The 24,014-nt window shown below is 40.4% G+C and overlaps 1 protein-coding gene across 3 annotated transcripts in view; it reads left to right on the top strand.

Annotated features, from left to right (window-relative positions):
* The window catches only part of cul2 (cullin 2), an 82,855-nt gene extending 59,394 nt beyond the window's left edge, over positions 1–23,461 (top strand). For all 3 annotated transcript variants that reach the window (XM_068007660.1, XM_068007653.1, XM_068007648.1), the window contains exons 13-21: positions 653–781; positions 1,075–1,161; positions 3,513–3,668; positions 5,591–5,668; positions 13,814–13,880; positions 15,498–15,700; positions 16,944–17,045; positions 18,069–18,185; positions 20,754–23,461. In XM_068007660.1, the coding sequence (XP_067863761.1) occupies positions 653–781; positions 1,075–1,161; positions 3,513–3,668; positions 5,591–5,668; positions 13,814–13,880; positions 15,498–15,700; positions 16,944–17,045; positions 18,069–18,185; positions 20,754–20,885 (1,071 nt within the window). In that variant the 3' untranslated portion in view covers positions 20,886–23,461. The remainder of the gene's footprint in view (positions 1–652; positions 782–1,074; positions 1,162–3,512; positions 3,669–5,590; positions 5,669–13,813; positions 13,881–15,497; positions 15,701–16,943; positions 17,046–18,068; positions 18,186–20,753) is intronic.
* The last annotated feature ends 553 nt before the right edge of the window (positions 23,462–24,014 follow it).

Here is a 24,014-nt window from a genome sequence, read left to right as displayed (position 1 = left end):
AAACTTCAGCATTTTCTGTTTTTGTTTCTCCTCAAAATAGACTGCAACATCACATTTACCACAGTCCCAAGAACAAGATAGACTTCAATTACACCTGAATTTGTTTTGGGCCTCCCCAATGCTTTCGTGGTTTAAAAACACAATTTACTGCCATAGATACCAGGAAGGCACTATGTTTGATCCTTAGTTAGCAGATCTCGGGCATGGCTACAGAGGGGGCAGTATATTTAAACAGGTTTCCTGCTCCCATCATTTTCCAGAGACATTAGCTGATAACTGCACGTGTTAGAGGTGAATATAGGATTGCACATAGCTGTGATATTCCCTCTCTTCCCCACCCCACCCCCACTATAAAATATGCTTTTGATATTCACTCTCTGGGCTCACAGTGAATGTGCACTTGGATGAGTTACCAATGGGCTGACAGCACCCATAGAAATAGAAAATAAACCACTACCTTCAGAACAGAAGAGGAGAAAATGGGGATGAGGTGTGAGTCTGTTTTTCTTTCCTCAAACTTTGTTAAAGAATAAAATAGAGTGGATGGAACTGAATTAATGCAGTCAATGTAATAAAAAATTGTGAATCAGAGATGATTATTTGATCTCTGTAGGAAAAAGTAATAGGTTTCTGAAAATAATTTTCCTTATAGCTGGCTAAGTACTGTGACAATCTATTAAAGAAGTCAGCAAAAGGAATGACTGAAAATGAAGTTGAGGACAAACTGACCAGCTTCATCACCGTCTTCAAGTATATTGATGATAAGGATGTCTTTCAGAAGGTAAACAGCAGTTTCTCTTTGATTATGGCAGAACTAGGCAGCATTTTGAAACATTTGATGTTCTTTTAGTTGGAACTTTTTTGAGTACAGGTAAGCTATTGTAATTATATGCTGAAACTATTCTTGCCTTACTATGTAAGTGATTCAGAAGTAGTAGTTGACGATGGAAGCATGTGCTCACTGCACTTAATGAGAACACAATAGCTTTTCAAAACAATTGAACATAATTCCTGACTTGCATTTTCTCACATTTGTGTTCAGATGTACTCTATTTACTTTTTCTTCAACTCCAGTTCTATGCCAGAATGCTGGCGAAGCGGTTGATACATGGTCTTTCTATGTCTATGGATTCTGAAGAAGCTATGATTAATAAACTCAAGGTTTGTAACATGATAATCTTTAAGAATTAGTACAAGTATGTCTCATAAAATTTAGTAGAAATATTTTGTGGGCTGTTACAACTCTTCATTGTTCACTCCTTTTCAAACCTAGCTCTGTAAACACTCAAATCATGTAATTAGGTATTTAGTATCTAGCCTAAAACAGTACTACTTCAGTACTTTTTAAAGTGGAGTATTACTTTCTCCAAGTGGGGATGTAAACATTTGAATTCAAGTGAGTTCAAAAGTATAACAGTTACCAGATGTGGAGCCGACATGTTTATTGAATTATGAATTGTTGCACAGGCTGAATTTAGAAAGTACAGAGGAGAAATGAAAAAGGAAATAAGAGGGGCAAAGAGAGAGTATGAGAATAGACTGGCGGCCAACATAAAAGGGAATCCAAAAATCTTCTATAGGCCTATAAATAATAATATGGGTAGTAAGAGGAGAAGTGTGGATTAATTAAGGAAAGCCAGCACGGATTTGTTAAAGGCAAATCGTGTTTAACTAACTTGATTGAGTTTTTTGATGAGGTAACAGAGAGGTTTGATGAGGGCAATGTGGTTGATGTGTGTATGGACTTTCAAAAGGCGTTTGATAAAGTGCCACATAGTAGGCTTTCAGCAAAATTGAAGCCCATGGAACAAAAGTGGCAGTGGCAGCATGGATACGAAATTGGCTAAGTGACAGGAAACAGAGAGTAGTGGTGAACGGTTGTTTTTCATACTGGGGGAAGATATGCAGTGGTTTTCCCCATATATATCAATGACTTGGACTTGGGTGTACAGGGTACAATTTCAAAAGTTGCAGATGACACAAAACTTGGCAGTGTAGTGAACAGTGAGGAGGATAGTAATAGACTTCAAGAGGACATGGAATGGGCGGACACATGGTAGATGAAATTTCACGCAGAGGAGTGTGAAGTGGTAAATCTTGGCAGGAAGAACGAGAAAGGGGCAATATAAACTGAATGGTTCAATTCTAAAGGGGGTGCAGGAACAGAGAAACCTGGGGGTACATGTGCACAAATCTTTGAAGGTAGTAGGACAGGTTAAAAAAGCATGCGGGATCCTGGGCTTTATTAATAGAGGCATAGCGTACAAAAGCAAGGAAGTTATGTTGAACCTTTATAAAACACTGGTTTGGCCACAACTGGAGTATTGTATCCAATTCTGGGCACTGCACTTTAGGAAGGATGTGAAGGCCTTAGAGAGGGTGCAAAAAAGATTTACTAGAATGGTTCCAGGGATGAGGGGCTCCAGTTATGTGGATAAACTGGAGAAGCTGCGGTTGTTCTCCTTAGAGTCGAGAAGGTTGAAAGGAGATTTGATAGAAGTGTTCAAAATCATGAAGGGGTTAGATAAAGTAAATAAAGAGAAACTTCCCATTGGCGGAAGGGTCGAGAACAGATTTAACGTGATTGACAAAAGAACCAAAGGCAACGTGAGGACAAAGTTTTTTATGCAGCAAGTAGAAAGGGTGGTGGAAGCAGATTCAATCTAAGCTTTCAAAAAGAATTGGATAAATATTTGAAAAGAAAAAGTTTGCAGGACTTCGGGAAAAGTGCGGGGGAATCGGACTAACTGAATTGCTCTTAGAAAGAGCCGGCATGGGCTTGATGGGCCAAATGGCCTCCTTCTGTGCTGTAACCATTCTATGATTCTAATAATGATTCTTTTAACTGTGGGCCTTAAATAATAAGTTATAAGTCCACTTTTTAAAAGAGATTATCCCTGAAACATTGGCAAGGTTATTGTTATCCTAACTTGGATTTAGTTCTGAGGCACAGTACAACAAAAAGAAATTGGCTATCTTAAAAATTAGAGCCAGAACAGACATTTAAAGCCTACTTAAATCAGTAAATGTGGAAAAAATGCAACTGAATATGATCGAGAATAGCATATCCTTTAAGCATTTCAATTGGTCATTCTGAAAATGTGCAGACATTGTTTAAAAAAAACTATTAACAACTTAGGTATTTATAATTTGTTGTTGGCATTAAATTTGCATTAAGATTTATATGTAGTCTTTCTTGTAATTGTTTTCATAGTTTAAATATTGTAAAAAAAAATCACTGGCCTTCAAAAGAAGATTTGCAAAGTTTTATGTTTTTCACAAAAATGACTGTAACTTGTCATTTTAGGCTATTGCCAGTGGAAAAGTTGTAAGTGTAGCAGTATCTTGAATGTTTAAAGTATTTCAAAATGAAGGTGAATCTCAATGTCTTAATGAAAGTTGTACAAAATATATTCCCCTGGTTGTGGTAACACACTGCTTTGATGTGTAGACTGTGAGGAAAATGTTATTTTATCTGTGCCATAATAAAGGTAGTTACTCTTTCTATGCAGCAAGCCTGTGGATATGAGTTCACCAGTAAGCTTCACAGGATGTACACCGACATGAATGTCAGTGCTGACCTGAACAACAAATTTACAGCCACTTTTTTAAGACAACAGGACACTGTAATAGATCTTGGAATCAGTTTTCAGATCTACGTGCTTCAGGTAGGTTGGACCACAGGACAAATTTAACCAAGTACACCAGCTCCTCACTTTATCTTTTTCTAATTAAACCACAACCCCTTGTAAAGTCTTGAACATATTTCTTCAATGGAGAAACCATATGAAAAGTGCTAAAATGTATCCTCACATATGTCTGTGAGGCATGGTTTCCAATGGCATGTTTCAAGAAGACTATCGCTGTATCGGAACTAGGAACTTGGAGAGGATTATTATAGGTGCAGTGATCGGGTATTACTGCAGTTGCAACACTGAAGTGAAGATTTTTGTGACGTCATACATTCTATTGAAAGCATTTTGAAAGTCTATTCTGTTACATGCAGTATGTAATTCAGAATTAATAGGAAAAGTTAATTTGGTAATTTTAAGTACTGCATTTAATAAATGCTTGTAAAGTGGGAGTTTTAGGATTATTGGTTTTAGTTTGATTACGTCAGTACAAATGAGGGATTATGCTTTGAAGTTCCCTGGTCTGTATTGCTTAGTTGTGCACCAATGTATTTACTTATTGAGCTATCAAGGGATGGATTTAACTTTAAATGGACAATTTTCAGCTTTTTACAGACTTGTTACAACGCTGACAATAATATCCTTAGCTTTTTAACCCTGTGAGGTACATATTAATACACATGAAAAGTTCACCCCTGTGTGACCTAACAGACATTTAGGAGGAAGCCTCCGAAAGCTTGTGAATTTAAAATAAAATTGCTGGACTATAACTTGGTGTTGTAAAATTGTTTACAACAGACATTAACATGACATGTGGGTGGTACCCAAAGGCACATCAAATCCTGATAGCGGTGTGGAAATCTTTACTCTGTTACTGAGAGACCAGCAACCAGATTTATTTCTTGGCTGGAGAAGATGTGCAGTCACCAATTATCAGATAATGTACTTTGTAAAAGACTAAACAAAATGCAGAAAAATTACCATTCTTTCTGGAGGACCATAGAATGACGACTGAATGAATTGAGGGAACTTGTTGCATTATTCATTTGTTAACTTGCTGAGAGATTTCCTGGATGATCCCGGTGATTTTGCACTCTGACTTATTGCCTGTCTTGGCCCCGCTAATATTAAGTGATTTTGGTTCCATTTTTATCTTTTTTTTTGAAAGATAAACCATCCTCAAATAGGTGCATTGCATTTGAAAATTCAATTGTTTAGCCATGTGACTGTGTGAAGCGTTTTGAGATATTCCACCTTAATAAGATGCTCTATAAATGCAAGTTTGTTTTAGTTAATTAATTTATAGCTTTATACACAATTGTAGAGATAGCAGGTCATTGATTCAGGAAATGTATATTATAAGAACTTGTGATGTGGACTGAGGGCAGTTGAAAAAGCCACAGGGCTAGTCTGTGGTGCCAAGAGGACTAAGTTATGAGAAAAGACTGGAAAAACATTGATTCTTTAGCCTTGAAAGGTGGTAATTAAGAGGGCATCTCAGAGGAATATAATATCGTAAATTAAATTTTTAAAAAATCCTGAAAATGAATTACAATTGAATTTGGACGATAAAACAAGGGGCAAAGGGTCAAACTTCTGAAAGGCACATTTAGAAATGGTGTCACAAAGTTCTTCACACACTGAAATAGACTTCTGACTGCGGTAATAGTTATTTCAATAGTTGAGTACTGTGATGGAGCTATTGGGTCTTTCTGGTTGGATGACCTAAGATGAGCAGAATGGCCTTCCACATCCTTGTCCATATGGTGAACTCAGTGCTGGTCTTTTATTCAATTTTGACCCATAATATTTTGATGGAATGAAGTCACGTGTTTTTAGCACCTTTTTTAAAAACAGAAATTCAAAATATTGGGAAAATTAACAATAATCCTAAAGGTTGGCATTCGCTTGCTGCTTTTGATGTAGAAATCTTATTTTTATGTTTTTAATCATTTTAGGCTGGTGCATGGCCTCTGACTCAAGCACCTTCATCTACGTTTGCCATCCCACAAGAACTGGAAAAGAGTGTACAGATGGTAGGTTAGTAGGCGGTCCTTCCTTTGAAATTTAAGGATGGAGTTAAGTTGGTGCACGTTTTATATTTTACGTGTACTAGTGAATCTTCTATGCAATTGATCACGTATAATTTTACTTCTGTGGTGTCTTGCTGCTGAACTGGCCTGTCCCTTTAAGGCCACTGCTCTAAGGTTACCGGTGAGGGGGTGCTGTTGGAGGTAAGCTTGATGAATTGCTGCAGTGCATCCTGCACATCACCCATGCTTCAGCTATCATGTGTCGGTGGTGGTGGAGATGGATATTGAGTCCAGTGCCAGGGGCGGCGATTAAATGAGCAGCTCTATCCTGAGTGGTATCGAGATTCTTGAGTTTTAGGGCTGCAGTCATCCAGGCGAGTGGTGAGTATCCCATCACACTCCTGACTTAAGCCTTGTTGATGCAGTCTTTGGAGGGAGGGATCACGAGATGGGTCACTCATTGCAGAGTGCCCAGCCTCTGCTCCTGCTTCTGCAGCCATGATGTTAATATGGCTGATTCAGTTAAGTTTCTGATGACCCCAAGATATTCATGGTGGGGCAGTCGGTGATTGTTGGCCTTTTGTTGGGGATTATCATTGTACTTATGTGGTGCCACTTGTCAGCCCATGCCTGGATGTTGTCCCAAGTATTGTTATAGGCTGGCATGGGCTGCTTCATTATTGAAGGTGTTGTGAATGAAGCTGAACACTGGTATTATCAGTGAAATGCCTCATTCCTAACCTTGTGATGAAGGGAAAGTCATTGATGCAGATGAAGCTAGTTGGGATGAGGATGCTTCTGCGGCGATGACCTCAGGCTGCAGTTGTTGGCCTCTGACAGCCAAGGCCAGTTTCCTTTGCATACAGTATGACTCCAGTAGCTGGAGGGTTTCCCCTTTGACCCCATTAACCTCAGTTTTGCTGGGGTTCCTTGACACCGTACTGGTGAAATGCAGCCTTGATGTTGAGGGTAGCCATTGTCACCTCTCCTCTGGCATTCAGCTCTTCTGTCCATGTCTGAATTAGGTCTGGAGTTGGTCTGACGGAACCCGAACCGAGCGTCGATCAGCAGGTTATTGGTGAGTGGGTTGCTTGATGGCACTATTAATGATGCCATCCATGACTTTACTGATGATTGGGACAAGGCTGATAGAGCACTGATTGTCCAGCTTAGATTGATTCTGGATAAGACATACCTGGGAAATCTTCCACATTGGCAGGTAGATGCCAGTGTCAAGGCTGTACTGGAATAGGTTGGCTGGAGAAGTGGGTGGCTCTGGTGCACAGGTCTTCTGCACTTCAGCTGGGATGGGCTAATGTGTCCAGTACACTCAGCTGCTTAATGTCGTATGGAATTAACTGGACACTGGCATCTATGATTGGGGATCTCTGGAAGCGGTCAAGTAGAATTGTGCACTCAGCACTTTTGGCTGAAGATGCCTGCAAACATTTCAGCCTTGTCTTCTGCACTCATGCTGGGTTCTGCCATAGGTGAAGAAGAGGATGTTCATGGATGTTAATTGCCTGAGTGCCCACCACCATTGTTGACTGGATGTCATTGGGCTGAGAGCTTTGCTCTGATCTGTTGGTGTGGGACTGATTAGCTCCATCTATGGCCTGCTGCTTTTGGTGTTTAGCATGTAGGTAGCCTCATTTTAAGGTATGCCCCGTGCTGCATTTGGCACGCCCTTCTTATTTCCCCGTTGAGCCACTTTTGGTCTCCTGGGTTGATAGCGGTGGAAGAGTGAGGGATATGTCAGGCCATGAAGTTACAAATTATAGTGGTATACAATTCTGCTGCTGCTCACAGCCCAGAGCACTTCATGGATGCCCAGTTTGGGCTGTTAGATCTGTCCTTAGTCTGTTGGTTTGTCCCACTTAGCAAAGCATTCATGCCATTACACGATGGAGGATGACCTCACTGTGCAGACGAGGTTTTGTCGTCACAAGAACTGTGTGGTCATTCCGACCAAAGCTATCTTTTCTACGACAGGCAGGTTGGTGAAGATGACATTAAGTCGATTACTTCCTCTTCCCTTTCCACCTGATGCAAACCTGGTCTGGCAGCTGAGGATATGGCCAGGGAGTGGTAGGTGATAATCATCAGGAGGTTTCTTCAGCTTTGTTTGACCTGAAGCCATGAGACTTAAAGGCGTCCGGAGTTGATGTTGAGGATTCCCAAGGCCACTACCTGTATATCAGTGTACCTCCAACTCTGATGGGTCTGTCCTACCGATAGAACAGGGCATACCCAGGGATGGTGATTAGAGGAATCTGGGATGTAGGATAATAGATATGATTTCAAAATCCTCAGCCATTAGCCACAGCCCAAATTATCTCCAGCCTGATGTCTCAGCTTACACCCTGTGTTCCAAATTCAGCCCACTCTGCATCCCTTCCTCCACTTCATCACCAATGGCAGGGCCTTCAGCCATCACTCTGGAATTCTCTTCTTAAACATCTGCTTTGCTATATCCCCCCCCCCCCCCCGCCCCCCGCCACCTTCAAAAGCCTCCTGAAAACTTAGCTCCTTGTACCTGCATTCACTCAGCTCCCTTGTGCTTTGAATTCCTGTTCCAGTTGTGAATCCCCAGCTCCCTTATGTGAAGCACTTTGGGACATTTAAAAGCATAGAATAATAATGCACAGGAGGCCGCCATTCAGCCCATTATTCATGTGCTGGCTCTTTGAAAGAGCTATCCAGTTATGCCCATTCCCCTCCTCTTTCACCTTTTAGCCCTGCAAATTTTTCCATTTCAAGTATTTATCCAATTCCCTTTTTAAAGTTACTATTGAATCTGCTTCCACCACCCTTTAGGCCGTGAATTCTAGATCATAGCAACTTAGTGCTAAAAAAAAAATTCTCCTCATCTCTCCTCTGGTTCTTCTGCCAATTATCTTAAATCTGTGTCCTCTGGTTACCAACCCTCCTGCCAGTAGAAACAGTTTCTCCTTATTTACTCTATCAAAACCCTTCATAATTTTGAACACCTCTATCAAATCTCCCCTCAACCTTCTCTGCTCTAAAGAGAACAATCCCAGCTTCTCTAGTCCCTCATCCCTGGTATCATTCTGGTAAATCTCCTCTGCACCCTTTCTAAGGCCTTGGCATCCTTCCTAAAGTGTGGTGCACAGAATTGGATACAATACTCCAGCTAAGACCTAACCAGTGATTTATAAAGGTTTAGCATTACGTCCTTACATTTGTAATCTATGCCTCTATTTATAAAGCCCAGGGTCCCGTATGCTTTTTTAACAGCCGTATCAACTAACATAGGAACGTGAATAGGCCATTTAGCCCCTCGAGCCTGTTCCGCCATTCAATGAGATCATGACTGATCTGTGACCTAACTCCATATCCTTGCCTTAGCCCCATATCCCTTAATACCTTCGGTTAACAAAAATCTATCAATCTCAGATTTAAAATTAACAATTGAGCCAGTATCAATTGCCGTTTGCGGAAGAGAGTTCCAAACTTCTACAACCCTTTGTGTGTAGAAGCGTGCCCCAGCTCTAATTTTTAGGCTATGTCCCCTAGTCCTAGACTCCCCAACCAGCGGAAATAATTTCTCTCTATCTACTCTTATCAGTTCCCCTTAATATCTTGAAAACTTCGATCAAAACACCCCTTAATCTTCTAAATTCTAGGGAATACAACCCTAGTTTGTGTAATGTCTCCTTGTAATTTAACCCTTGGAGTCCCGGTATCATTCTAGTAAATCTGCGCTGCGCTGCACTCCCTCCAAGGCCAACCTATCCTTCCTAAGATGCGGTGCCCAGAACTGAACACTGTACTCCAGGTGTGGTCTAACCAGGGCTTTGTATAGCTGTAGCATAACTTCTACCCCCTTGTATTCTAGTCCTCTAGATATAAAGGCCAGCATTCCATTAGCCTTATTGATTTATTTTCTGCACCTGTCCGTGACATTTTAATGATCTGTGTACATGGACTCCTAAGCCTCTTTGGACCTTCACTGTTTTGAACTTTTCACCATTTAGAAAGTACTCTGATCTATCCTTTTTTTAGGTCCACAGTGGATGACCTCACACTTGCCTACAGTGAAATCCATTTGCCACAGTTTTGCCCGTTTACATAATATATTAATATCTCTGTAATTTTATGCTTCCATCTACACTGCTTATAAAGCTACCTATCTTTGTGTTGTTGGCAAACTTGGATATGTGTATCTCTATCCAGTCAACTAAGTCGTTAATAAATACGGTGAGGCCCCAACACAAATCCCTGTAAGACATCACTAGTCCCAACCTGCCCTTTATCGCTACTCTTCGTCTCCTGCCGCTCAGCCAATCTCCTAACCAGGTCAATAATTTGCCCTCAATTCCATGAGTTTCAACTTCAGCTTACAGTCTCTTATAAAGGACTTTATCGAATGCCTTCTGGAAGTCCATTTAAACAACATCCATCGACATTCCCCTGTCATAGGAACATAGGAACAGGAGTAGGCCATTCAGCCCCTTGTGCTTGCTCTGCCATTTGATAAGATCATGGCTGATCTGTGATCTCACTCCATATACCTGCCTTTGGCCCATATCCCTTAATACCTTTGGTTGCCAAAAAGCTATCTATCTCAGATTTAAATTTAGCAATTGAGCTAGTATCAATTGCCGTTTGCGGAAGAGAGTTCCAAACTTCTATAACCCTTTGTGTGTAGAAATGTTTTCTAATCTCACTCCTGAAAGGTCTGGCTCTAATTTTTAGACTGTGCCCCCTACTCCTAAAATCCCTAACCAGCGGAAATAGTTTCTCTCTATCCACCCTATCTGTTCCCCTTAATATCTTATAAACTTCGACCAGATCACCCCTTAACCTTCGAAACTCCAGAGAATACAACCCCAGTTTGTGTAATCTCTCCTCGTAACTTAACCCTTGAAGTCCGGGTATCGTTCTAGTAAACCTACGCTGCACTCCCTCCAAGGCCAATATGTCCTTCCGAAGGTGCGGTGCCCAGAACTGCTCACAGTACTCCAGGTGCGGTCTAACCAGGGTTTTGTATAGCTGCAGCATAACTTCTGCCCCCTTGTACTCTAGTCCCCTAGATATAAAGGCCAACATTCCATTTGCCTTCTTGATTATTTTCTGCACTTGTTCATGACACTTCAATGATCTATGTACCTGAACCCCTAAGTCCCTTTGGACATCCACTGTTTTTAACTTTTTACCATTTAGAAAGTACCCTGTTCTATCCTTTTTTGATCCAAAGTGGATGACCTCACATTTGCCTACATTGAATTCCATTTGCCACAGTTTTGCCCATTCACCTGATCTATCAATATCGCTTTGTAATTTTATGTTTTCATCTACACTGCTTACAAATGCCACCAATCTTTGTGTCATCGGCAAACTTAGATATGAGACTTTCTATGCCTTCATCTAAGTCGTTAATAAATATTGTGAATAATTGAGGCCCCAAGACAGATCCCTGCGGGACTCCACTAGTCACATCCTGCCAATGTGAGTACCTACCCATTATCCCTACTCTGTCGTCTTTCACTCAACCAACTTCCTAACCAAGTCCGTACTTTTCCCTCGATTCCATGGGCTTCTAACTTAGCTAACAGTCTCTTATGTGGGACCTTATCAAATGCCTTCTGGTGGAAGTCCATACAAATAACATCCATTGACATTCCCCTGTCCACTACTTTAGTCACCTCTTCAAAAAAAATTCACTCAGGTTCGTCAGGCACGACCCATTCTTTACAAATCCATGCTGGCTCTCTCTGATTAACTGAAAATTTTCAAGGTGTTCAGTCACTCTATCCTTAATTATAGAATCTCGTAATTTCCCGACAACAGATGTTAGGCTAACTGGTCTATAATTTCCTGGTTTCCCTCTCTCACCCTTCATAAATAACGGAGTGACGTGCAGTTTTTCAGTCTAAAGGAATGGTTCCTGAATTGAGAGAACTTTGGAAGATTATAGTTAGGGCATCTGTAGCGTTCTCACCTACTTCCTGGGATGGAAACTTATCCCGCCACCTTCAAAGATTTGTAATTATGAATCTCCAGATCTCTGTTCCTGTACCACCTTTAATGTGGGGGAGGGTTTAAACTAATTTGGGGGCAGTTTCGTGAGGCGGGTACATTAGATGAGGGCAGTGCGGTTGTGTACATGGACTTTCAAAAGGCACTTGATAAAGAATCACAAGATAGACTTGTTAGCAAAATTAAAGCCCATGGGAATTAAGGGACAGTGGCAGTGTGGATAGAAAATTGGCAAAGGGACAGAAAGCAGTGAGTAGTGGTGAACAGTTGTTTTTCAGACTGGAGGGAAGTATACAGTGGTGTTCCCCAGGGGTCAGTATTGGGACCATTGCTCTTTTTGATATATATTAATGACCTGGACTTGGGTATCGAGGGTATAATTTCAAAGTTTGCAGATGACACGAAACTCGGGAATGTAGTAGACAATGTAGAGGGTAATAACAAACTTCAGGAGGACATAGACAGACTGGTGAAATGGGCAGACACATGGCAGATGAAATTTAACACAGAGAAGCTTGAAGTGATACATTTTGGTAGGAAGAATGAGGAGAGGCAATATAAATTAAATGGTACAATTTTAAAGGTGGTACAGGAACAGAGACCGAGGGGTGTATGTACACTAGTCTTTAAAGGTGACAGGACAGGTTAATAAGGCTGTTAAAAGAGTACATGGGATCCTGGACTTTATTAATAGAGGCAGAGAGTACAAAAACAAGGAAGTTATGCTCAAAACTTTATAAAATACTAGTTTGGTCTCAGCTGGATTATTGTGTTCAGTTCTGGGCACCACACTTTAGGAAGGATGTCAAGGCCTTAGAGAGGGTGCAGAAGAGATTTACTAGAATGGTACCAAGGATGAGGAACTTCAGTTATGTGGAGAAACTGGAGAAGCTGGGGTTGTTCTCCTCAGAGCAGAGATTTGATAGAGGTGTTCAAAAATATAAAGGGTTTTGAGAGAGTAAATAAGGAGAAACTGTTTCCAGTGGCAGAAGGGTCGGTAAGCAGAGGACACAGATTAAAGGTGATTGGCAAAAGAACCAGAGGCGACATGAGGAAACAGTTTTTTTTACGCAGTTATCATCATCTGGAATGTACTTCCTGAAAGGGTGTTGGAAGCAGATTCAATAGTAACTCTCAAAAGGGAATTAGATAAATACTTGAAGGGAAAAAATTTACAGGGCTATGGGGAAAGAGCAGGGGAGTGGGAATAATTGTATAGCTCTTTCAAAGTGCAGGCACGATGGGCCGAACGGCCTCCTTCTGTGCTGTAACTTACTATGATATTGTACCATTTAGTTTATATTGCCTCTCCTCATTCATCCTTCCAAAATGCATCACTTTGTAAGAAATTTGAGATGACACATCATAATTACTGGTGACCAGAGAAGAAACTTTATTTGGTGGGGGGAAGAAAATGAGAAACAAAAAGACAGATAATTATAACAAAAGAGGAAGAAGTAAGGTAGACTATAGAGTAAAATTGTGTAGGAAATTTACAGTATTTTCATGCTATTGTAGCAGTAAGGATGTAAATTCTGATGCTGGAAATGGCTATTGAACATAAAGAATACTACAGTATATGCATATTGTACGTAAGAATATTGCATGGATATTTTCAATTAAGAGTTCCATGCTCTACTTCTCTTCCCTCATTGCACATATATGCTTATAATAATTCAGGACTTTTTTTTGGGGTGGGGGGGGAGTTGGGCGTGGGACTGTTGAAGGTGGTTTTGATCCCATGTTTATACCCTGTAAAAAGATTAAACACTTATGGTACTTCAGGTGCGAAATTTGGCAATAGATCTGCTTGGTCATATCTTGATTTCAGTCATGGATATTCTGTGACAGTGATATTGTCTGGACTCAGACTCCTGCTTAAGGTAAAACTCTAAAAATGATGAATCACCAGTGTTACTGAAGTAAGTTTTTGACTTACAGGTACTTAATTTTGCAGAGCTTGCTAACAAGCCAGTAGGCATTGGCATTCCTCCCTTTCTTAAAAGTGTATTTCCCTCAGGATTCATTAATATAGTTGTGTAGTCATCTCCAAGCTTCCATCAACTTCAGTATAGAATTTTCTAAAAATGTAATCAGAGGAAAGTTTAGAAATATTGTTTAATGTGATCAATTCTCCCCTTGCAGTTTGAATTATTTTACAACCAGCACTTCAGTGGAAGGAAACTTACCTGGCTGCACTACCTATGTACAGGTAAGAACACTAATAGCAATACATCCTCACCACCCCCCGCCCCCCCCCAAGCAAGAAAATGTTTATGGTTGTGTATGAACTTCTGCTTTGTGGTGTCCAGACATGTCTTTGTCAGTTATAATGTATTTGCATAACTCAGAACTGAAACAAAACTTGGGGGCAGTTTTGTGAGGTGGGTACATTTGTGTCTCAACTTTTTCTGTACAATTAGAAGTTACTCATCAATCACAGTAGGATGTTTGAGTCACCAGCATAGGAAGAGTTAAAGGGATATTTTTTGTAACAGTGGGTAGTTTTGGAAAGGCTTTGGTCCCCTCAAAGTGGTAACTTTTGTAATGTGACTTTCACTTTTTACTGCATATCTAATTATTTTTTCTCATTTAATGGCAAACCCAATCAGTGATACATTTTGTCCTTATGCTCATCCAGGTTTATTAATTGTGTCAAAATTGACAAATTCCTTTTAATATTGTACTGGGGAAGGGAGGGGTATTCCTGGTCACTGTCTCAACTGTGCATGATAATGTAAGTTTTCAGCAAAGAAATGTGTGGAGTAAGTCATCCAGCTTCCCACCTTTTCCTTAAGCACGTTGCAGAAATAATGGCGTATTAGAAATTTATGCTGTAAAACTTGTTTTTTTGTTGATACTTATTTCTCTAAATTTCCAATAGTTATTGGAACAGACCATAAGTCCCAGGCAGTCCCCATGAGATTGTAGAACGCACTGGTCCAGCCCCAGCTGGATTATTATGTACAATTCTGGTCACCATGTCACAGTGGGCATATCCTGGCATTGGAGAGAGGAGAATAATTAAACTGATTCCTTGGATTAGATACTGGGGATGTTTACACTGGAGAAAAGAGAGCCTCAGGGACGATCTTAGTGAGGTACTCAGGCTATAGAATAATTAAACCCAAATGATATGTTTAACAATCTTTGTACAATAAGAAGACAGGTATTCAACCTCAGAAGAGGGAAGGTGAGCAGACAGTTTAGATTTAACTACTTTCCACAAACTGGTAAAAGTCAAGTTCAGGACTCGTGTCAGGAAGCATGTCTTCGCACAAAAAGTAATTAATGCCTGGAATGGTCTTCTGGGTAGGAGAGTGGAGACAAAAACTCTGGTATCATCCAAGAGGCGGATAGATGGTGTGATGGGGGAGCCAGAGATTTCTGTGGACAGCCTGATAGGTCAGGTGGCCTCCTTATGCTTGTGATCTTTAAATGTGGTGAATATATGGAATTGACTACCCAGGAACATAGTGGGGTGGGTAGAGATGGCTAATTCAAAAAGAAACTAGCGAGATGTTTGGCAGAAAAAACAATTGAGGGTTATAGGAGAGAGAATAGTGTACAGCAAATGTCAAACTTGGACTGGCTCAATTGGTCTCTCCCAATAATGTACGTAAATCAAAAATTCAATTAGTCTTGAATTAATATGATTGTGATTGATATTGATTTCTGCTCATACCATTCAGTTTGATTATGGTGATAGTTTCACAGTTTTGTGTTTTTAATTTGAGTAAGCATTGTATTTTAGTAAACTTTTGGAATACGGTGTTTGTATATTTCACTGGTTTTTTTTTTCCCTGTGTTCTTTTTCGGGGGGAAAAAGGTGAAGTAAAAATGAACTATTTATCCAAGCCTTATGTAGCTATGGTTACTACATACCAAATGGCAGTGCTGCTAGCATTTAACAACAGTGAAATAGTCAGTTACAAGGAGCTCCAAGACAGCACACAGATGAATGAAAAAGAACTTACCAAAACCATCAAATCCTTGCTTGATGTAAAAATGATCAACCACGACTCAAACAAGGCAAGTATGTTGATGAAATGCAGTTAACATTTTAAAGTCATTTGACGGAGTTTATTACTGATTTGGAAGAATTAATGTATAATTAATTCTTCTGCCATGTGTTTAAAGTGGTGGAAATACCTGGCAGTGTGAGCAAAATATGAAGCCTGACGACAGCAATGATCAAAGCTTGAAATGAAAGAAATATTTTATTTTTTTTAGCACAATTATTCACTTCTTTGAACAATTTTGAGAGAGGGTGACACTAATGGGAACAAGAGCTTTAGTTTTACAACCATAGCAAACATTTCAGCTCCCCCAGTGACTGATGGGTAAATGCACAGGCCAGGAAGGTCTCTGGTTTGAGTTCACTGTTCTCCGCTGAGTGGCGGTAGGAACGCTACAAGTGTCCTCAGTAATCATAGAATGGTTACAGCACAGAAGGATGCCATTCGGCCCATCGAGCCTGTGCCTGCTCTTTGTAAGAGCAATTCAATTCGTCCCATTCCCACTCTTTCACTGTAGCCCTGCAAATATTTTCCCTTCAAGTATTTATCCAATTTTTGAAAGCCGCAATTGAGTCTGCTTCCACCACCCTTTCAGGCAGTGCATTGCAGATCGTAACTATTCGCTGCCTAAACAAGTTTTTCCTCATGTCGCCTTTGATTCTTTTGCCAATCACCTTAAATCTGTATCCTCTGGTTCTCAACCCTTCCGCCAATGAGAACAGTTTCTCTTTATTTACTTTATCTAAACCCGTCATGATTCCGCTGGATAAGGGAGTTTGGCAGAGCAAGTCATCCGAGGTTTCCATTCCTCATCACCAGGTGGCTCCTGCTGGAAAATGCATGTGTGTGGATATTGGGCGAGGACGACAACAGGCTTCGCTGTGATTCCTTCATGGACAAATAGCATGCCAACGTTGGCTATCTCGGCTCACACAGAAAAAGAGTACTTGGGTGGAATATCAGAGGCATGTTGGCACCCATGGGACTGTACTCCAGCCTACATCAGAAGGGGAAGGGAAATCAACTAACATTTAAAAATTATGAATGGAAAGTTTTAAAAGAAAATACATGAAATGAACCACCAGTTGAACAAATTATTTCAAGTTAACTCAGGTGGCTGGGTAAGAACACAGGGGAAAGGTAGATTTTGAAGTATCTCAGCCACAGTAAAATATCTTGACTGGATGTACATCAGGAGGAAAATAGTCTGCTTACTTTAGAAAGTCGCTCTAGTGTGTTTTTTTCCCACTCTGCAGGAAGATGTTGACTTGGATTCAGTTTTCTCTTTAAATATGGGTTTCAGCAGTAAAAGAACAAAATTTAAAATTACAACCTCGATGCAGAAAGATACACCACAGGTGAGAGAATTATTTTCTTGATTGATCACCTTTATAAAACTAGTTATTTTCCTGGTTGAAACTAGTCATCAAAAATGCATATGTCTTACACTTCCTCTTCAACTCTGTTTCATCTTCAATTTTATTTGGTGAAAAAAAAACTGGTGAAAGCTGTTGTGAATTATGTCCAAATGACTTAGTTTTTTATTCTTGGTCATTTCCACCTCAAGATAAAGCTGCAACTCACCAGTGCATTTGTACACGGGTGGCTGTAGTGCCTTGTCTATAGCTTGTTTTCAGGCAACTATAATTAAATCTCTACCCTCTGTTTCTGGCCTCCATGTCCGTATTTGTCTGTATCATCAAAGCTGGATCATTAATTGGGGAAAATATTATTTTTGTTGTCATTTCCATTTATTGTGGTTTGAGGTGACTAAATCACAATTGGAGTAGCTCTGATCTTTTAAATTGAGTATGTCAGATCTCAAAAGTACTAGTTTCTCTTTTTTTTAAAAAAAATACACAAATGGGTGACAGTCTTGAGAAATCAGATGTTCATAACTGTAACCTGCTCTTACTGTATATAATTTCATGGATTGAGAACACAAAATCATTTCTAATTCATTAGTAATGAGCCACAGATCTCATGAAAGTATTGATGAAGAATCCCAGAATTGTTGGCCAGCTTTCTGGACTGGGAACAGGGAAATCTGTGGCACTGTACAGTTATCAGACAGCAGAAGAAAACAGTCTGTTCTCTAACTGTCACAAAGGGGAAAAAAACTGAAGCGTTTAGCTTCTGTCCACAAAATATAAAGACAGTAACTTACTTTGAATAGCTTTTCTTTCTCTGATTTCTATTGTAATAACTATTGCTAAGCTTTTAGACAAATAGTTTAAGAAACGCACTAAGTTTTATTGCTTTATGCAGTAAGTACAGCTGTATGCAATATTTTTATACATCAAGGCACAAAGTGTAGCTCACATTAGAGCTCTGTTGAAACATTCATGTTGGATTTCTAGTTCTTGCTTCATTGCTTTCAGGAGATGGAACAAACTAGAAGTGCAGTCGATGAGGACAGGAAAATGTATCTGCAGGCTGCTATAGTCCGCATCATGAAAGCACGTAAAGTGCTCCGACACAATGCACTTATTCAAGAGGTAAAAGTTGACTTTCACGTTAGGCGACCAAAGAGTTATCAACAGTATAAGATTTGTTTCATGAATAATACAAATTGAAGATATTTGATCTCTAAATGGAAATACGTTAATGTTGGGGGCCTCCTAAATGTCTTTTTACTTCTGGGACCAGGGTTTGAATCCAGACCAGGCTGATGGGATGAAAGTCTCCTCTTTCTCCACTGGCTTTTTAAGTTTATGTGAAATGAGTTTGAACAGTCTCAGCTCAGTTCCTAAAAGGCCTGGGCACACAGCAAAAAAAAAGCTGCTTGGAAGTACATTTAGGAAGTTGGGATTAATAGCACATTGTGGGACTGAATAAAAGAGCTCAGATATTCATCTAACCTTTCCTACTTCTGCCCAGAAGTGTTTGATGGCTAGGTGACAAAAGTAGGAAAAGTGTTCCATCCCACAACACTGACATGAGTACATAAATTGACACACCCACCCACAAAAATCTTCATCAGAAAAACTGTACTGCTCTAATGCTCCTATTCTATCAGGTAAGCATGGAGCAACTGTATGTGGTTTCTGATTAGCTGCTATAAATATGTTCTGATGGATAAAATGATTATGAATGGTGGACCTTGTGGCACCAGTTTGTGTTCTGTACTAATAAAATACAGTACCTCTCCAGGTGAGGTAATTGCCAATGACATTCTTAATTCCCGATGACCATGTAGAAACATAGAAAAATTTACGCCACAGAAGGAGGCCATTCGGCCCATCATGTCTGTGCCGGTCAAAAAAGAGCTACCCAGCCTAATCCCATTTTCCAGCGCTTGGTCTGTAGCCTTGTAGGTTATGGCACTTCAAGTGCATATCCAGGTACTTTTTAAATGTGATGAGGGTTTGTGCCTCTACCACCCTTTCAGGTAGTGAGTTCCAGACCCCTACCACCCTCCAGGTGATAACATTTTTCCTCAGCTCCCTTCTAATCCTTCTACCAATTACTTTGAATCTATATACCATAGATCTAAAGTTCCAAACTTCATTAAGAATCCACTATAATTTGCACAGAGATTGTAACTGTTCACACGTTTTTCACTGATGCTTAAGTTCCTCCTTTTGATAAAGGAAACTTAATTATGGTTTAATTGCAAAATTTGTTTCTGATCTTTCCCCACCCCCCCAACTGTTCTTTTGGTTCACCATGCCAAGCATACCGGCAGGCAGCCCACTTTTAGCCCTTGTTACTGCCACTCTAAACTCTCTCAGGGAGGCGTGCAAGACAACTGCAGGTGACTCATTTAGTTTTCATTATTTTCAAGTAGGGAAGCACCTGGCATTTGCTCTGACTTATCCCCATTGGCCCAACTGAGATCGGGAATTACAGCCACAAATTCATTTCCTATCATTCTATGCCACATTCGGTTGATGATGTGAGGCGGCTATAACGCTGACCAGGCAATTTTTTAAAAATGGTGTTAGCTTTGGCTTTGTGGTACTACTCTCATCTCTGAATCAGAAGATAGTGGGTTTGAGTCCCACTCCAGAGAATTGAACACATAATCTAGGCTGACACTTAAGTGCAGTATTGAGGAAGTGCTGTACTGTTGGAGGTGCCGTCTTTCAGATGAGACATTAAACCGAGGCCCTGTCTGCCCCCTCGGATGGATTCATACAAGATTCTGAGGGGACTCGATAGAGTAGATGCTGAGAGGATGTTACCCCTCATAGGGGAATCTAAAACTAGCGGGCATAGTCTTAGAATAAGGGGTCGCCCGTTTAAGACAGAAATGAGGAGGAATTTCTTCTCCCCGAGGGTCGTGAATCTTTGGAATTCTTTACCCCAAAAAGCTGTGGAGGCTGAGTCATTGAATACATTCGAGGCTGAGTTAGACAAATTTTTGATCAGCAAGGGAGTCAAAGGATATGGGGAAAGGGCGGGAAAGTGGAGTTGAGGTAAAAATCAGATCAGCCATGATCTCATTAAATGGCGGAGCAGGCTCGAGGGGCCGAATGGCCTACTCCTGCTCCTATCTCTTTTGATGTAAAAGATCCCATGGCACTATTCGAAGAAGAGCAGGGGAGTTCTCCCTGGTATCCTGGCCAATAATTCTCCTCAATCAACATCACTAAAACAGATTATCTGGTTGTTATCTCCTTGCTGTTTGTGGGACCTTGATGTGCGCGCAAATTGGCTGCCTTGTTTCCTACATTACAACAGTGACTACATTTCAAAAGTACTTCATTGGCCGTGAAGCGCTTAGGGACGTGCTGAGGTTGTGAAAGGCGCTATATAAATGCATGTTTTTTTCTTCTGAAAAAAAACTTGAATCCAGTATTGTAACAGATAAAAAGAAAATGTAAATGCTATAAACCTGAGCTAAAAACTAAAAGATGCTAGAAACACACAGCTAGTCGGTCATTATCTGAAAGAGAAATGAAGATTATCACTTCAGTGCAAAAAATGTTTTTTTGTTCAGATGCTGATCAACTTGCTGCTCATATGCAGCATTTCTGTTTTTATTTACCTTTCGACTATCCCTTTAGAGGATATGATTATCTGTACTGAAGACTTCCTAATGTGTGTTCACTTCTCAACAGGTAATAAGCCAATCAAGAGCAAGATTCAACCCTAGTATCAGCATGATCAAGAAGTGCATTGAAGTCCTCATTGACAAACAATATATTGAGCGTAGCCAGACCTCAGCAGACGAGTACAGTTATGTAGCATGATGCAAGCTGTTGGTATTTGGCTTTGTCCGAGTATGGGTGCAAAGACCTGCTGTGTCACTGTTTGATGTGTTCCTGTGAGATGAAGCAGAGCTGTGCCTCCACCAGGTTCTTCAGTCCACCACCTGGCAGCCCTTTCTCTGCTGTTTACAGTCTAACCAGTGCCACATTACAAGTGTCAATGCCTATAGATATCCCAACTCATGTCATCACAACATTACAGTAATGGGGGAGTGTTTTGGGTGCCATGTTTATCTCACAGGTGCAGTTGATATACTTTAAAACGTAACTTAAAACTAAACACTGTAATATGGCGGATAAAATAATTGTTTACACACTGTAAATTTTGCATCTAAAACTGCAGATAACAAACATGGCACTGTTGATTCACAAAATAAAGCCTGTATACTACCAGAGGTATATGTAGGTTTCAGTGAAATAGACCGGTACATCAGTGTCCTCTGCAGATCGCCCAGATGAACAGATCTATGTACACCATAAATAGAGGTTTTCCTGAACTGTCACTACAGGAACATCATGAGGAATGTCTATACCAGTTTGCACTTCCATTAAAGGGATTTTTGTCAGATTGATTTCTTTCAGTGTTTCTCGTGTGCATTGATGATTGTCATAAGTCCTCCAAAGCCTTAATTATTCAGCCTGAATGCTGCAGTTTTTTTGGGGGATTGTCTTATGGACCTGTCAAAAATGGCCATGTCTTTAGTAATATTTTCATAATTTTTGCTTGAATCTACTCCACATGCAACAAAATAAAAATCTAAAATGCATTTTTAAAATTATATACAACCAATTGGTGGAGTTTAAAAAAAAAACAAACAAATAAATTCCCCAGGCCATAAAGGCATAGAGGAGAGGTGGCTTCTGCTGCTGCTACTACTCTGATAATCCAATATTATGGGTTCCCCCCCCCACCCCTCCAATGGGGAAGTGTCTGGCTCCACCAGGTGCCACCCATGGTGATGCAGTTGAGACTGAGAACTCATTGACATGGGAAGCCATCACTATGGCATTGCCCACTTGGTGATGGTTTTTGAACTAATACATATAATGGTCCACAAGAATGATACTGTCACAACAGATCTGATCTATGTTTAGCAACATCTGAACACCAAACTTCTTTTAAAAAAAAATTTGCATAGGTAAATATATCTAATGAAATTATAGATATCTATTATTAACATCCAGCAAAAGATGAATCTGCCACTTATTAAATCAGGAACTTTGCATGAAAAGATTTTTAACTTGTTAACTTATTTGATCGAATGAGGTCAGATGGCTGGTCTGTTAATTGACTAGTGTGCTTGAAGTCTTCCAGACTTCAACCCTGCATGATGTTGACAGTTGTAGGTTTTTAAAGAGGATTGGCTATTTCCATTATTACCAACAGTGTCCGCAATCTCTTTAAAAGCTTATTTTATTTTTTAACTGTTTGGTGTGACATTTGTATTACCAGTAGCCAAGTGCAGCTGGAATAGTGAGGAATAAAACTGTTTTACTACAGTTTGAGTTTGGCTGTTCTTGCCTGTGTAAAACTTTTTTTTTGTTGCAAATGCAGTTTTAAATCTGAATGTAATTTTACGTTTTGTCTTCTCAAACAAGTATGCTAATGTGAGAAAACCCATCGACTTATAGAGGTAAATTTTAACGCACCCGGGCGGGGGATTAAGATCGTGGGAAGGGGGTTGTTGCACAGCCTTCCTGCCCCCCTCCACCACATTAAGGTACCTGGGCACAGACACGGGAGGGTCGCCTAACCCCAGAAGGCAGGAGCCTACTTTCCATTGCAAAGTCACAGCCTAATTACATGATTGTGCTGCGACAGCATTTTAAATTCTGGATTCAGGAGGCCTGCACAGAGCCGACCCCTGACAGCCAAACCATGTCGCAGAGTGATCAGAACATGCCATGGTAAGTTTAAAAATGTAACTTTTCTGTAGAATCACTGTGGGCCAGGAGGAGCAGGAGTGCTCCCCCAGGCTGTCCAAGCAGCTTTTTGGCCTCCCCATCCCTGGCTCTGCCCCTCCCTCCTAGCACTGGTATCAGCTGCTACCCCCGCCACCGTGCTAATTTGGGGACTATTCCCTTGGGTCCCCGGTGTCTTCCGGCTCTCAACCCGAATTTTGCTCCGGCCCGGACATCGCTCTTGCCAATTTCATGTGAGAGACTGTCCTACTGTACTCAAATGAGGCCCGGGAGTTGAAATGACCCTGGCCTCACCTGAGCTCCCTGCGGGGGTTTTCCTCCTGCTCTGAACCCCTGCCCGTCCTGAACCTGCCCCCAGTTTCTGTTCCAGTGCATCGCAGTTGCTTTGATTTATTTTGTTAATTATATGGTGCTTTATTTGCATCCTGAATATAGACTGAGGAATGTCAGGAATTAAATTGCTGTGTTTATAAATTCAAATGATGTTTGCACATCTAACTTTTTTTGTAAAGAAATTATCTTCTATTTTCTTGCTGTCATTTTCACATGCAATGTAATTGTCCTAATCGTAGGCCTTTGCTTCAAGTCAGCCTGTCTTATGCTGCAGAATGGGCAAAATACATAACGTGAACTTTTTTGTTTGCTGTAAGGTCTGTTATTTCTTCCATTTTATGGGATCGGTCAGATTTTTATCAGTATTGAATAGGCAAGGGCCACTTTATTGCTGATAAGAATTTTTTTTAGGGCAAAACTACCCTCTTCTAGTTCTGCTGTCTATACATATGTGTAGGCACAACAGAGGATCAGGAAACTTATCAGCTGCTTTCAAGATACCGAGACACTTAGGTGATTTAAAGGTTTTTTGTAGTAAGTCCCCATGACTGCTAAGGAAAGGGTTGCTTAAATTCTGAAACAGTTTTACCCTGAAATGTTTTAATGGTCCACACCTAGAGATATTGATGTGCAACTTCTCAAAACACAGGACACGTTTGTATTGCAGCGACCAGTAGGGTTCACTAAGCGAGTTGGGCAATCATTCAGAGATAGCAAAACTTAATTGACGAGAATGATAACCAGAAAGTATTAACCGATACCATCGTAAACTAGCAGTTCAGAATCTACAGTTTCAGGGAATTGAATTTTTGGTACAGTTTGATGATTAGATTTTTTTTTGAGGGTATGTATTCT

Source organism: Heptranchias perlo, chromosome 2 (genome assembly GCF_035084215.1).
Source record: "Heptranchias perlo isolate sHepPer1 chromosome 2, sHepPer1.hap1, whole genome shotgun sequence".
Taxonomy (NCBI): Eukaryota; Metazoa; Chordata; class Chondrichthyes; order Hexanchiformes; family Hexanchidae; genus Heptranchias; species Heptranchias perlo.
The sequence above is the reverse complement of the archived record's forward strand: the minus strand, read 5'-3'. Positions and strand labels throughout refer to the sequence as shown.